The 15,732-nt window shown below is 48.0% G+C and overlaps 1 protein-coding gene across 15 annotated transcripts in view; it reads right to left on the reverse strand.

Moving 5' to 3' along the window:
• Nucleotides 1-15,732, reverse strand: part of dock7 (dedicator of cytokinesis 7) — a 183,625-nt gene that overhangs the window by 150,370 nt on the left and 17,523 nt on the right. For all 15 annotated transcript variants that reach the window (XM_041208327.1, XM_041208326.1, XM_041208313.1 and 12 more), the window contains 3 exons: nt 9,747-9,815; nt 9,519-9,648; nt 4,588-4,800 (listed from right to left, as the gene is read on the reverse strand). In XM_041208327.1, coding sequence (XP_041064261.1) covers nt 4,588-4,800; nt 9,519-9,648; nt 9,747-9,815 — 412 coding nt within the window. The remainder of the gene's footprint in view (nt 1-4,587; nt 4,801-9,518; nt 9,649-9,746; nt 9,816-15,732) is intronic.

The raw sequence follows: 15,732 nt of genomic DNA on the forward strand, positions 1-15,732 counted from the left end.
GAGGGAGCGAGAGGGAGGGAGCGAGAGGGAGGGAGCGAGAGGGAGGGAGGGAGAGAGGGAGGGAGAGGGAGGGAGAGGGAGGGATGGAGAGGGAGGGATGGAGAGGGAGGGAGGGAGAGGGAGAGAGAGGGAGGGAGAGAGAGGGAGAGAGAGAGAGGGAGAGAGAGGGAGGGAGAGAGAGGGAGGGAGAGAGAGGGAGGGGGAGGGGGGGACGGGGGAGGGGGGACGGGGGAGGGGGGGACGGGGGAGGGGGGGACGGGGGAGGGGGGGACGGGGGGGGGAGAGGGAGGGAGGCAGGGGGAGGGGGAGAGGGGGGAGGGGAGAGGGAGGGAGGCGGGGGAGAGGGGGAGAGGTGGGGGGAGAGGGAGGGGGGTAGGGGGAGGGAGAGAGAGGGAGGGAGAGAGGGAGGGAGAGAGAGGGAGGGGGGAGAGAGGGGGGGGGGACGAGGGAGGGGGAGAGGGGATGGAGAGAGGGGGAGGGGGAGGGGGGGAGAGGGGGAGGGGGAGGGGGGAGAGGTGGAGGTGGGAGGGGTAGGGGGAGGGGGTGTGGGGGGAGTGGGGGAGGGGGAAGGGGGAGGGGGAGGGGGGAAGGGGAGGGGGGGAGGTAGGGGGAGGGGAGGGGGGGAGAGGGAGGGAGGGGAGGGGAGGAGAGGGGGGAGGGGGAGGGAGAGGGGGGGAGAGGAGGAGAGGGGGGAGGGGAGGGGAGGGGGGGAGGAGAGGGAGGAGGGGAGAGGGGGAGGGGGAGGAGAGGGAGGGGGAGAGGGGGAGAGGGAGGGGGAGAGAGGGAGGGCGGGGAGGGGGGAGGGAGAGCGAGGGAGGAGAGGGGAGAGAGGGGGGAGGAGGGGGGAGGGGGAGGGGGAGGGGTGTGGAGGAGAGGGGAGGGGGGAGGAGAGGGGGGAGAGAGAGAGGGAGGAGAGGGGAGAGGGAGAGGGGAGAGAGAGGGGGGAGGAGAGGGGAGGGAGTCAGGGAGAGAGGGAGGGGGAGAGGGAGATGGAGAGGGAGAGGGAGGGGGAGAGGGAGGGGGAGAGGGGGGGGAGAGGGAGGGGGAGAGGGAGGGGGAGAGGGGAGAGGGGGAGAGGGAGGGGGGGAGAGGGAGGGGGGGAGAGAGGGAGAGGGGGAGAGAGGGAGAGGGAGGGGGGGAGAGGGAGAGGGAGGGGGGGAGAGGGAGAGGGAGGGGGGAGAGGGAGGGGGCAGAGAGGGAGGGGGGAGGGAGGGAGGGGGGGAGGGGGGAGGGGGGAGGGGGAGAGGGAGGGAGGAGAGGGAGGGGGAGGGGGGAGAGGGAGGGGGAGAGGGGGGAGGGGTGGAGGTAGGGGGAGGGAGGTAGGGGGAGAGGGGAAGGGGGAGGGAGGGGGGTAGGGGGAGGGGGGAGAGGGAGGGAGGAGAGGGAGGGGGAGGGGAGGAGAGGGAGGGGGAGGAGAGGGAGGGGGAGGAGGGGAGGGAGGAGGGAGGGGAGGGAGGGGGAGGGGAGGAGGAGGGAGGGGAGGGAGGGGGGGGAGGGGAGGAGGAGGGAGGGGAGGGAGGGGGAGGGGAGGGGAGGGGAGGGGATGGAGGGGGAGGGGAGGGGAGGGGATGGAGGGGAGGGGGGGAGAGGGGAGGGGGGGAGAGGGGAGGGGGGGAGAGGGGAGGGTTGGAGCACAGAAGATCATGGTGGGTGCAGGGTGTTGGGGAAGGGGGTGTCAGAGGGAGATGTCGGGAGTGGGGGGTTGGGGATGTCAGGAGGCGGGGTGCTGGGGGTGCACGGATGTCAGGAGGGGATGCCAGGGGCCTTGGGGGGTAGTGGGTGTCAGAGTTCGGGGGTGGGGGTGGTGTGGGGAGGTCAGAGGGGTTTTGGAGGTCAAGGAGTGGGGGTTGTTGGAGGCCTGGGGGTGGGGGGTGAGTGGGTGGGAGGCAGGGGGGTTGCTGATCCAAGGTCTTTGGTGGGGGTTGTCAGAGTTCGGGGGGGTTAGGTGGTGTCAGAGTTTTTTTTGGGGGGTGGGATTAGGGGGTGTTGGAGTTTGGGGTATCCCATGGGGTCGATCTGGGTCTTTACAATAGTTACTCAGAAGTTAGAAGAGCTTTTAATTCTGCTAATTTCTTCTGGGTAGCTATTGGTATAACCCCGGTGGAACCATGCGATGTTTGCAATTTAAACTGCATTTTCAGATGGTTCCCAGCTCAGCGCAATTGTCCAGAGGAAGTGTGCACTTCTGGGCAATTACCATGCAAACCCTTAACTGGAAACTTCCCAGAGGCATTCCCCAGCACATCTTTGGGGTACCCCCCAATCCGATGCTGGGGAGTGCGGAAGTTACGGGTCTTACTGTTTGGTATAACCTCCTGAGAAAGAAGACACAAAATTTATGACAAATATTTCACACAGTCACAGCCTTCATTTGTCCATTTTAGAGACCCTGCAATAGCTCTGACAGGACATGCAACACATTGTGTGACATTGAGACATGCAGGTTAGAAGGCTCTAGATTTAATTCTTTGCCTGTCCTGAGTTAGCTTATTTCTACTTCGAGCTGCAGTCCATGTAGTGTAGGTACACCCAGAGTGCTGTTAGGGAGGGAGTTCCAGGATTTTGACCCAGCGACTGTGAAGGAACGGTGATATATTTCCAAGTCAGGATGGTGAGTGGATGCAGATGGAGCGAACTTCCAGGTGGTGGTGTTCCCATGTATCTGCTGCCCTTGTCCTTCTAGATGTAGTGGTTGTGGGTTTGGAAGGTGCTGTTTAAGGAGCTTTGGTGAATTCCTGTAGTGCATCTTGTAGACGGTACACACTGCTGCTACTGTGCGTCGGTGGCAGAGGGAGTGAATGTTTGTGGATGGGATGCCAATCAAGTGGCTCCTTTGTCCTGGACGGTGTTGAGCTTCTTGAGTGTTGTGGGAGCTGCACTCATCCAGGCAAGTGGGGAGTATTCCATCACACTCCTGACTCATGCCTTGTAGATGGTGGACAGGCTTTGGGGTGCCAGGAGATGAGTTACTCATCAGAGGATTCCTAGCCTCTGATCTGCTCTTGTGGCCACAGTATTTATATGGCTGGCCCAGTTCAGTTTCTGGTCAATGGAAACCCCCAGGATGTTGATCTAGGATTTTCAGCAGGCACTGCTAGAGACCCAAGCAAGGGGTTGAGCAGGGGGGTGGGGTGGGGGATGGTGATCCCAAATGGGCGGTACAAGGGGTGGTGCTGGAGATCCCAGCGAGGGGGTGAGCAGGGGGGTTGGGGTGGGGGGATGGAGATCCCAAATGGGGGGTGCAAGAGGTGGTGCTGGAGATCTCAGTGAGGAAGGAGGCTGGGGTGGTCCAGTTAGAGAGGCCAGGGCGGAGGGATAAAGGTGCAGATACCATCTTGTGGAGGATGTTTGCCCAGTGGGCACAGGGGAAACCCCCTTTTCCCCCAAAAAGGAGATATACTCCCTTCCTGACACCTGCAGTGGAAGTTGTCAGGCTGTTCGCCATATGCCCACCGTCCCTCACAGGCTGTAAAATTGTGGCAGCTAATTGCCCACTTAAGGGTCAAAATAGGTCAGGCAGGCTGCCTGACTCCTTAGCCGTCCAAGTAATATGGGGATCAGGTCAGGAACGGGTGGGAATGTGGAGGGCTGGAAACCCACTTTATTTTACGTGGCCCCCACCTTCAAATAGTGGGCTGCATAAAATTCATCCCTATATTTCAGGATTGAGTCTTCTTCAAAGGATAAAGAAGAAAATTGCAAGGGGGGAGAGCAGGGAGAACCATGAATATTATTTAATTTTCAGCTAAATGCAAGTGAAGGGGTTGGGTGAGTGTGACTGGGCTTGCTCCATGCCTAGTTTCTATTCTAGAGTGTGTCTGGGAATTGGGAAATGAAAAGTATCAAATGAAAGTACCAAGCACCAACTGATGAGAACAGTGTTTGGGTGGGGCGCTACTGGAGGAAGCAAGGCAGATTCACTTCCAAAACAATTTCCACAAACACAATCAGCTGTGAAGCAGCGCCCAAACCACATGCTTGGTATGGAACAGCAAACTACCCGCAAGATCCAGTTGGACGGTATATGTCCTCAATAGGCTAGGGAGCAAGGGTGAAAATTATATTCCATAAAAAGAGGAAGTGTCACATTGTATTAGTGCAACAAGTTAATTTACGCAGAAATGGTTCAAACATTTTGTAAGTGGAAAAAAAATCTCATATCATAGCATATGACTAAGTAAATTATTATTAGTGTATATTAGTACTATATGTTATACATCCACAAAATATAATTTTTATTTGATTTGTGAATGTTGTACTTATTATAAGGAATGTTAGTACTCAATATTGGAAACTTCCCAATTCAGGTTATCCACTGTACATCAAGTACTCCAAAGACAGGCATAGCACAGGACAGATGTAGAGCAAAGCTCCCTCTATTCTCAGAACAGTACCTCTTACTGTATCAGTGTAACATTTCTCATTTCCCACAACTGTCATCCTGTGGTTTCTGGGTGAACTGGCCAATTAACATTAATTAGTGCCAAATAATACTGTTTATCTTTACATGTTACATGGCAATGAAAAGATTGGAATATGAAATTGTGTGGTGCAGGTCGTCATCAAACACACAATTAATTTTCCAACCTCATCTGGTGCTGGGTAGAGTGCAAATAGCTCCTTGTGTCGATTTCCCTTCCTCTGTTCTTCGTTCTGTTGGTCTATTTCTTCGATTGGAGATCGATCAAGTAGATTTGGGAGAACAGCGTCAGGAAGTGAGTTTTTGAGATCAAAAATACTGCAGGCCCAGCTACCTCTAGGAGTATCATCTATTGATACAGAACGACGTTTCAAATCATCCTGAAATCAGAGTCATTTGTTTAGTTCCATGCTCTAACTTGTGGTTGAAGACCACAATAAAAATCAATTGTTTGTTCAAAGGCACCCTCAGGGATATTAAAATGCGGTGAAGATTCAGGCCTGCAATTCCACAGCGAGTTCCTAATTTCAGTTATACTATGAAAGAGCAGGTGCTGAATGAAACCTGGCATTCCCAATCTGGAAGAGGAAAAAAAATTACACAACTTCCAATAGGATTATTTCACTTGCTCTGTGAACGCTGGGGGAACCCGTGACATTTTCTGCCAGAAAGATGGAGAATAAAACACTGCAATGAATAGAAGCTCAGAAGGCATGAGATGCAGCAAATCCGCTGAGGCCTTACCAGGCTCATTTAGCGAAAAACTACCACCACAGATCACGTTGGGCCAGATCTTCTGGTATTGGGAGCAGAGATGGACTGAAATTAAATTGATCATGTGTGTCAGGACCCCGAGGAAACTCTGTCATGCGCAGATGCTGTATTTGCCTGGGAAGTTTAAACTTCCGATGGGCTAGTTTGCGCTGCCCAGGGCCCTCTGCAAATGTCCCTTCCACTGATCTCATTTCAGACACACGCTACTTACCCGAATAGTTACCTTAGAATTGTTACGCACTTTAATCTCTGGTGTAACTCAGTGTTATCAACGCAACCCAAAACATGCACTACACATACCAAACCACCCCACCCAATTCAACCGTCCATAACCCCTGACCTAACTATTCCCCCCAACCCGACCACCCACCACCCCCATCCCAACATGACTAATCTTCCCCAACCAAATACGACTACCCCACCCTGACCCGACTACCCACCCCCACAACCCATCTACCACACCCTCGGCCCGACTACCTATTTACATTCCAACCACCCACTCACTAACCCCACTGAAAGACATGAGGCCTTTATAGCTGATATAGAAAAAAGGGGGATGTGTTCTCTGCACTGCTCCTCTTCATCGGACTTCTCTATGAATGGTTGTACCGAGGGAGCACCGCAGCAGCCGGGATCAGATGTGCTGGCTGAAACTGCACTAAAAGGTAAGCGCACAATGATCTTTCCAGTCAGCACAAATGCCTGCAGCATGCTGCTGATCTGAAGATCTGGCCCATTATTTCAGAGATACTCTACAATCCCAAATATATACTATCTAAACTGTGAGAAGCAGAGGATCTGTGATAGAGCACAGAAAATCTTATTTTTGCTGAAGAAATATACAATCATAGGCAACAAATCTACAAATGAATTACATCAGGCAAATTTAAATCTGAATTCTATGGTTTTGAGTGTTAATGCAATGAGTGCTTCATTTTTATATTGAAGGAAAAATCAAATTTAACATTATTAACTTAGAAGGAAACTGAATGACTTAATTATCACCCCAATGAAGTATGAACATGAATAAGTGATGTCCTTGCAACAAAAACACAATGTGTTTGCATTGCTTATAGTTCCTGGCTGATTACTGTTGTACACAAAGGCTGTATGGAACAGTAATCCACATGTTGCAATGCTTACTCTGGCCTATCCCAACAATATTTTTCATCCTAACCTCAGAAAGGCAGCTCCTCATGGAGCAGTGGGAGTTTTTTTACTTCCCAGATACTTTGTAACTTTGTGACTGAGATCTCCAAATCAGTGTCAATTACTGCCTAGTAAAAAGGTGGTGCTATGCTGTGGGTCCAGTAAGAACATAATTGTGACTGCCTCAAAACCATTTACTGTAAGGTCACTGCAGCCAGCAGACAAGTCATGTCAACAACATGAGCCTCTTTTGAATGGAGGTCTGGAGGTGAAAGGCTGCTTTCTGATCTACACATCTCATCTTGCGCTGCTTTTAAACTAAGCTGCATACAAACCCTGAGTTTCTGAATCTAAATTTGGGGAAGACCATTGTTAGCAAAATGTCTAAATTTACAGATTCCATAATAGTAACCTGTGGAAATAATGAGAAGGCAATTTTCTCTGCAAAGAAAACAGATGAAGGTTGAATAGTTGAGATGCAAGTGAGTGAAACTTCTGGAGTTTGTTAAATTAACTCTGGGATTAGGGTTCTTCTGTAGAACATTTTACTACCGATCATTATTGATCCAACCTTTCCTACAGAATAAATATATCAAGTGGACATTCATATCAATGCTAAAAACAAAAAAACTGCGGATGCTGGAAATCCAAAACAAAAACAGAATTACCTGGAAAAACTCAGCAGGTCTGGCAGCACCGGCGGAGAAGAAAAGAGTTGACGTTTCGAGTCCTCATGACCCTTCGACAGAACTTGAGCTCGAGTCCAAGAAAGAGTTGAAATATAAGCTGGTTTAAGGTGTGTGTGTGGGGGGCGGAGAGATAGAGAGAGAGAGAGGTGGGGGGGGTGTGGTTGTAAGGACAAACAAGCAGTGATAGAAGCAGATCATCAAAAGATGTCAACGACAATAGTACAATAGAACACATAGATGTTAAAGTTAAAGTTGGTGATATTATCTAAATGAATGTGCTAATTAAGAATGGCTATGGGTACCCGCATGGGCCCCAGCTATGCCTGTCTCTTTATGGGGTATGTGGAACATTCCTTGTTGCAGTCCTACTCCGGCCCCCTTCCACAACTCTTTCTCCGGTACATCGATGATTACTTCGGTGCCGCTTCATGCTCTCGTCGGGACTTGGAAAAATTTATTAATTTTGCTTCCGATCTCCACCCCTCCATCATTTTCACGTGGTCCATCTCTGACACTTCCCTTCCCTTCCTTGACCTCTCTGTCTCAATCTCTGGTGATAGACTGTCCACCAATATCCATTACAAACCCACCGACTCCCACAGCTATCTCGACTACAGCTCCTCACACCCCGCTTCCTGTAAGGACTCCATCCCATTCTCTCAGTTCCTTCGCCTCCATCGCATCTGTTCCGATGATGCTACATTCAAAAACAGTTCCTCTGACATGTCCTCCTTCTTCCTTAACCAAGGTTTTCCACCCACGGTCGTTGACAGGGCCCTCAACCGTGTCCGGCCCATCCGCCCTCACACCTTCTCCTCCCTCCCAGAAACATGATAGGGTCCCCCTTGTCCTCACTTATCACCCCACCAGCCTCCGCATTCAAAGGATCATCCTCCGCCATTTCCGCCAACTCCAACATGATGCCACCACCAAACACATCTTCCCTTCACCCCCCTTATCGGCATTCCATAGGGATCGCTCCCTCTGGGACACCCTGGTCCACTCCTCCATCACCCCCTACTCCTCAACCCCCTCCTATGGCACCACCCCATGCCCACGCAAAAGATGCAACACCTGCCCCTTCACTTCCTCTCTCCTCACCGTCCAAGGACCCAAACACTCCTTTCAAGTGAAGCAGCATTTCACTTGCATTTCCCCCAACTTAGTCTACTGCATTCGTTGCTCCCAATGTGGTCTCCTCTACATTGGAGAGACCAAACGTAAACTGGGCAACCGCTTTGCAGTACACCTGCGGTCTGTCCGCAAGAATGACCCAAACCTCCCTGTCGCTTGCCATTTTAACACTCCACCCTGCTCTCTTGCCCACATGTCTGTCCTTGGCTTGCTGCATTGTTCCAGTGAAGCCCAACGCAAACTAGAGGAACAACACCTCATCTTCCAACTAGGCACTTTACAGCCTTCCGGACTGAATATTGAATTCAACAACTTTAGGTCGTGAGCTCCCTCCCCCATCCCCACCCCCTTTCTGTTTCCCCCTTCCTTTTTTTTCCCAATAAATTATAAAGATTTTCCTTTTCCCACCTATTTCCATTATTTAAAAAAAAATTTAAAAAAAAATTTTTAAAAAAATTTTAAAGAAACCCCCACTAGAGCTATACCTTGAGTGCCCTACCATCCATTCTTAATTAGCACATTCGTTTAGATAATATCACCAACTTTAACTTTAACACCTATGTGTTCTTTTGTATTATTGTTGTTGACATCTTTTGATGATCTGCTTCTATCACTGCTTGTTTGTCCCTACAACCACACCCCCCCCAACCCCCCCTCCACCTCTCTCTCTCTCTATCTCTCCTCCCCCACACACACACCTTAAACCAGCTTATATTTCAACTCTTTCTTGGACTCGAACTCAAGTTCTGTCGAAGGGTCATGAGGACTCGAAACGTCAACTCTTTTCTTCTCCGCCGATGCTGCCAGACCTGCTGAGTTTTTCCAGGTAATTCTGTTTTCATATCAATGCTGTTTGTTCGACCTATGTGGGGTGAATGCATCTTTTGTTTCTGTAGGTGAGCATAATTCCACCAATTTATTGTGCGTGACTTTGTGACATTTTAAATACATGATGAGGCACTACATAAATTTTTATATAAAGTTCTTGTTTTATGATATCATCCAAGTTTAAGTAGATTTAGTATGTCTCCTACTCTTGGATATTGATTATTTTATACAAATAAACCACACAGCCTTTTGATTAGATAGAAAGAAAGACTTGCATCTATTTCGCACCTTTCACAGCCTCAAGAGGTCCCAAAGCACTTTACAACCAATTAAGTACTTTTGAAATGCACTGAAGTTGTAATATAGGAAATGCAGTAGCCAATTTGCACACAGCAAGCTCCCGCAAAGAGTAATGTGATAATGACCAGATAATCTGTTTCTGTGATATTGATACCAGCCTGTAACTCACCCCAGGTATTTCATTTAACTTTCGCTTTATAAATAAAGTCATTGAAGTTCTTCACCTGATCATCCTGGTAACTGTTGGTGTCTGGGATTTCATCCGATTCAAAGATCTGTTTTGGTAGGCCCTTCTGCCTTTCCTTCTGTTTGTCAAGTGTGTTGGGATTAAATCCTGTGCTGAGTTTGTGATACCTGGTTATAGAATTTTTTTTAAAAAATGCAATACAGTTAAAATTCACTAAGCACTTCAGCTGAACTTTAGGAAAAAAAATAAACACCTTAACACTTACTTTCGATTTACAATAGCCCAGTCTTCAATGTAGGTTCTTACACAGTCCCTGACATGAGGATCCACATCACTGAAAATCAGAATTTAAATATCACTAATTATAAAAATTATATTATAAATAATAAGGGACAAAGTGACTTTCACAAACTATGTACCATTTTAATACATTTCAATGATGAAGTAAGATAATTGCAATTCGACCAATTCCCTTAAAGTGCTACCACTGTGTATTAAAGCGGAAAGGATATCCCATGGAAATGCCCCCCCTAATTCTAAAACATACTGTGATCAGTTTTGGGGAACGCACTTTAAGAAGGAGGTTAAAGCCTTGGTGGTTGGGGGGTGCGCGGTGGTGATATAATGGTAATATCACTGGACTGGTAATCGAGAGGCTAATGCTCTGGGGGCATGGATTCAAATCCCACCATGGCAGCTAGTGGAATTTGAATTCAATCAATAAATCTGGAATATAAAGCTAGTCTCAGTAATGGTGACCATGACAACTATCAAATCTACCATCCTCACCCTTACCATCTGGCCTACATGGGACTCTGAACACACAGCAATGCAGTTGACTCTTAGCTCCCCTCTAAGTTCAAGGGTAATTAGGGATGAGCAAAAAATGCTGGCCTTGCCAATGACGCCCACATCCCATGAAAGAATAGAGGAAAAAAAAACTTGGATGGTGCCATGGATGAGAGGCTTTAGTTACTAGGACAGAATAGAGAAACTGAAACTTTTTATTACAGCAGAGAGGGCAATGTGTTAGAGGTGTTCAAAATTATAAAGGTTTTTTTTAAATCAAGTAAATTGAAAGGAAATATTTTCACTGATTGACGAGTCAGGATATAAATTTAAGATCATCACGAAAAGTGTGAAGGGGAAATTGGGAGATTTTTTTTAATTTTAAAAGAAGGTCAATAAATAATTGAAGAAAAATGCAAAAGGCCATGTCAACAGGACAGGGGGATGCAACTAAGTGATGGCATCAGTACAATAGCCAACTGACCTCCTCTTATGAAGTAAAATTCTACAATTCAATTTTACAGGAACATTTACAGTTCACAGTTAAGAGCCATATGAATACTAACTGGCTTTTCTCAAAGCTTCATCTCTTTTCATTCAAACTACTGGTCAGACTATCTAGAAGCGAAATATAAACAGAAAATGTTGGAAAGACTCTGACAGCATCTGTGAAGAAAGAAACAAATCTCTCCACAGATGCCTAAGACTAACGGAATTTCCGGCATTTTCTGTTTATATTTCAGATTTCCAGCATCCTCAGTATTTTGCCTTTTGTAATAGTCTGGAAAGGGACTTCTACGGTTCAATAATAAAGCAAGTCAAGAAGACTGTGCTAGAGATCCAGCAATTTGTCTTACTCTCAACCTCATGTCAGCACTGCCTCATACACCCAGTCTAATTTCCCCTTTCACACTTCAGGCACCTCCATATCAAACTGCCAAATTAAAGGTGTTTTTGTGCTGTTTACGCACACATTACGAACTGGGCTAATATGCCAAAATCACCGTATAGTAAGTCCTCACTTAAAGTAATAGTTGCGTTCCTGCAAATTGCGACTTTAAGTGAAATGGCTTTAAGCAAATCAGACTTTCCCATTAAAACCAATGTATAAACCGTAGTTAGGTTCTTAGGACCTTGATCAGCAGAAAAAAAAAATTAAAACATTATACCTTGCAAGTTGAAATTCTTTACACTGCTAAATTCCTACATCGGTAAATTAAATAACTTTGAAAATAAAATAAATTTTAAAATGTAGAAGAAACATGGTAAGTTTCTACTTACAGTGCCTCCTGCGAGCAGTCCAGCCTGCTTCCCGAACATCCCGCTTGCCACACTTCCCATTCCCTGACCCTCCTGGTCACTCCAGATTAGATCTGAAGCTGGAGCTCGGGGGATGTGAAAATGTGGAAGCACCAAACTAGAGCTGTTATAATTGATGTCTTTTTTAAATGGTCCCATTTGCCGCTTCCTTCTCCTGAACCCTCGGTGTGAACGAGTCCCCTGGAGATGAGCAACGAGGCAGGAGGAGCAGCTTCAGGTCATTTAAAAAAAACATGGATTATAATAGCCCCAGCTTGGCACTCTGCACCATTGGGATTTGCATTTTCACAATCTTGGAGCTCAGGCTTCAGATCAGATCTGGATCTTGAACGGGAACACAAGTCAGGAGAGGGAAGTGGCAAGTGGGAGAGTTGGGGAGCAGGAGGTTCGGCAGGAGCAAGGGTCAGCGAAAGGGTGAGGGGCTGCAAATCAGAGGGTCAGAGAGCTGGAGAGGCCACAAGCCAGACGGTCAGGGAGTGGGAGAGGCTGCTCCAAAATGGAACCAATCGGGTCATACGGCCCTATGTCAGACCAGTGGGAAACAACGTTAAAGTGAATCTCACAATGCTCAGGGAGAGTACAGGCCCTATTAACTTACCAACATTAAACTAAAGTAACATAAAATTGGGCAACATTAAATAGGGACTTACTGTATATTCAGCAATCACACAGAAATGACTTTCATCCCATTGGCTAGGTCCAAACCCCAGTCCTAGTGTTAAAAGAGCAGTGTGCTGAACTACTACACCACAAATCCCTCACATCATTAACAACCTTACAAATATATTTCATGCTGTGTGTAGTGACATGGCCATTAGTCACCTCACACCTACGTTATGAAACTCCGTCTAAGCCTCTTGGCCTTGCTACAACTTGTGTCATCTTCAAAGAGAAATCCTTAAAAATCTCTTTTTGACAGGGTCTTGGGCTGCATTTCCTAATTTTCCTCCAGCTCTAACCCTAAACTGTGAAGTACCTTGAAATGGTTAAAAATGTTCAAGGCATTGTACAAGCTGCTGTTTTACAAAATATTTGCAATTTCTTGTAGGTAACAAGACTCTAAACCAAATAAACATTTGTCTCCTACCACAGATTAATATTAAGAATAAAAACAAAAAATGCTGGAAAAACTCAGCAGCTCTGACAGCATCTGTGGAGAGAGAAACAGTTAACTTTTCGAATCCATGCGACCCTTCTTCAGATGAAGAATACAAACAAGATGGAAATTTAATACCAATAAGTTTACATTATCAGACTATTTAAATTAAGTAACTTCGAATTAAGAGGAGAAACCAACACCTTTTTGTGTAAATAATAAGGTTCCATCTGACTTCCCTTTTACTCTTGATTTTTAACATCTGTTCCTTGGTCTTTTAATCCTTCAAGGCAATAAATCAAATTTGAAGGCATCTGACCAAGGTTCTGTACAACAGAAACAACAGTTCCTCAGTTTTGAATTACAATATCTGAGATAAAGGCCAATATTCCATTAGCCTTTTTGATTCCTTTTTGTCCCTATGCACTAGCTTTTAGTGTTAATGTATATAGACACCTAAATGCCACTGCTCCTCCACAGGTTCTAGTCTTGCACCATTAAGAAATATTCTAAATTCTGTTTTTCAGGTCCAAAGTGGATGATCTCACATTGAATTCCATCTGCTGTAGTTTCGCCGACTCACTTAATGGGTCAAAATTTGCTGTCAAAATATTAGCCAAGTTAATGGCACTCTCAGTTATTTATGCACAAATGGTACAGTAAATTCAGGCAAAGAGAGATGTGTGGTAAAAAGCAAATACCCAAATATTCCTGTCCAAGTTGCGCTGCTCCCCCATTGGCTTTGTGAAAATAGCATCTTCCTGTCTATCTCACCATTGAAATGTACTGCCTGCATCCTTTGACAAGACTGCCCACACCATCTTTCTCCTACATGTTTCCACTGTCATCCACAGGCGACTTCAATCGCCTGGTTCGTTCTTACCGAACTGTAGCCACAACGTCACTTGTAATGGCTTCCCTTCTCACTCCTGCACCAGTACATTTGGTGTCCTCCAAGGATCTAGACTTGGTCCTCTTCAATTCTTCATCAACATGCTGCCCCTCGATGACATCATCTGAGAACACAGGGCTGGATTTAGTCCTATTGTCATGGCGCCCGCCAGCAAGCCCAGTGTCATCGGGGGTCTGGCGCAGGTCCATGGCGGTCAGCTGAACGGCAAACTTATGAATGTGGGTTACACATGATTGCTGCTTGATCACTTGGTGCAGATGGAGGCTGCTCTGACATTGTGAAGCCCACATCACCTGATGGCCATGCAGGACCTGCCATCATATTTCAAGGGCAGTCAGCCCTGTGTTAGAGTTGGAAATTTTTTTGCAGGCTTTTTAAGGAAGCTCTGCAGTTTAAATCTCCTGGATCTGAATTTCTGTTACTTCAGCACAAAGAGATGTTCCAAAGTCCAGGGAGAAGATTCCTGCACCGTCACACAAGATCATTCGGTAGCATCAACGGGTTCAACTGAGAGCTGAGAAGTCACAGTCCAGCCAGCACCTCCCCTCCAGCACTCAAGGATGAAGAAGGGCAGGGTGGATGATCCCCATGCTGCCACTGCCTCTCCTTGAAGGCAGCCTCCTAAGTACCCTCCCCTTGTGGGCTCAGATATGTGATGCCACTTTAAGAGATGGCTACTCTGCACCCCAGTTGTGCACTGCACATTTAAAGTAAGGACCCAGTACTTGTGGGTTCTGAATCGTCTACCTGAGGCTCCACCCCACAGAGTGTCAGTTCAGCAAGTTTTTACAAAGAGGCTGAATTTTCAGGCCCCGTTAGCATCGAGCCTCATGGCAGATGGGGGGGATGGGGGCAGGATTTGGGGAGGGGTGGGGGTGGTGGTGGTGGTGGTGGTTAACAATGCGGTAAGACGTCCAAAAATCAGCTTCATGCTGGTGTGAAAGCACAGCGGGATCATCCTATGGTGTCAGTCATGGCAGAATGCAAATACCACTGGAGGCCTCAGTGAACCTGATTTGCCATCAAGATTACCTGGCTGCAGGTAATGGGATGCAAAGTAAGACTCGACAGCAATCATCCCCCCATGCCAGATTTACCATTACACTGGCAGGAAAACATACGTCTGGACAAGTGTGACGTGTAGAAATCGGGTTTTACCGTTAGGGCCTTGGTCAGATGGCGGACATCCGAGGACAGAAGCAGCTGGAGCATGACAGCTACTGGACCCTGGAGGAATACGTACATTGCAGGCTGGGTCGATTCTCATGGAATTGGCTCTGCCACAAAGCAGCTCGCGGAGGGTGGGAGGTCTCTTGATGCCTCAAGTCTGCTTTGGAACATCACAGTCTTGGCCATGGGCTGCTACGGATAATCAGCAAGGGAGGAGGAGAGGAAGGTCCGGCTGTGAGTGGGAGAGGAAGGTGTACCGAGAGGAAATGAGGTAGGTTGGGGGGGGGGGGGGGGGGGGGGGGTGTGTGTGTGTGTGTGTGTGTGTGTGTGTGTGTGTGTGTGTGTGTGTGTGTGTGTGTGTGTGTGTGTGTGTGTGTGTGTGTGTGTGTGTGTGTGTGGTGTTGGGAGGGATCAGGTTGGGAGAGGGGGTGGGGTGAAACAAAGGCGTGGGGGGTGCTGAGGTTGGAAGGGGCAGTATCAAAGGTGTCAGGGGTGGTGAAGGTGGAAAGGGGAAGCGGGAGTACAGGGGGAGGAGGGTGTAATGGGAAGAATGTGGCAGGTGAGGAGGTAAGTGTAAGGGAGAGAGTTCAAAGTGGGGGAAGGTTTCTGGAGTGGGGAAGGAGTCTGGTGGGGCGTGGGCAAGTGCGGAGGGGAGAAGGAGTCCGGGTGGTGGGGAGAAAGGGGTCCTGGCCTGAATCCTTGAGGGGAAGGAGCACCTGGAGGGACATCGAGGTGCCCTGTTGCCCCCTCGCATTGCCACTGCAGGAACTCACCCATGGCTACTGCGATGGAGTGCAGGTCAGCCCACATCTCCGCATTCTACTGAACCAGGATATCCACATCCTTGCCATGAAGACCTCCATATATGCACATGCGGGCACCACTTCATCCGAGAGTGGACAGATGCACTCCTTCGACTGACATGCCACTCTGTTGAGAGCTTCCAACAGCTTCGCACGATGT

Source organism: Carcharodon carcharias, chromosome 16 (genome assembly GCF_017639515.1).
Source record: "Carcharodon carcharias isolate sCarCar2 chromosome 16, sCarCar2.pri, whole genome shotgun sequence".
NCBI lineage: Eukaryota > Metazoa > Chordata > Chondrichthyes > Lamniformes > Lamnidae > Carcharodon > Carcharodon carcharias.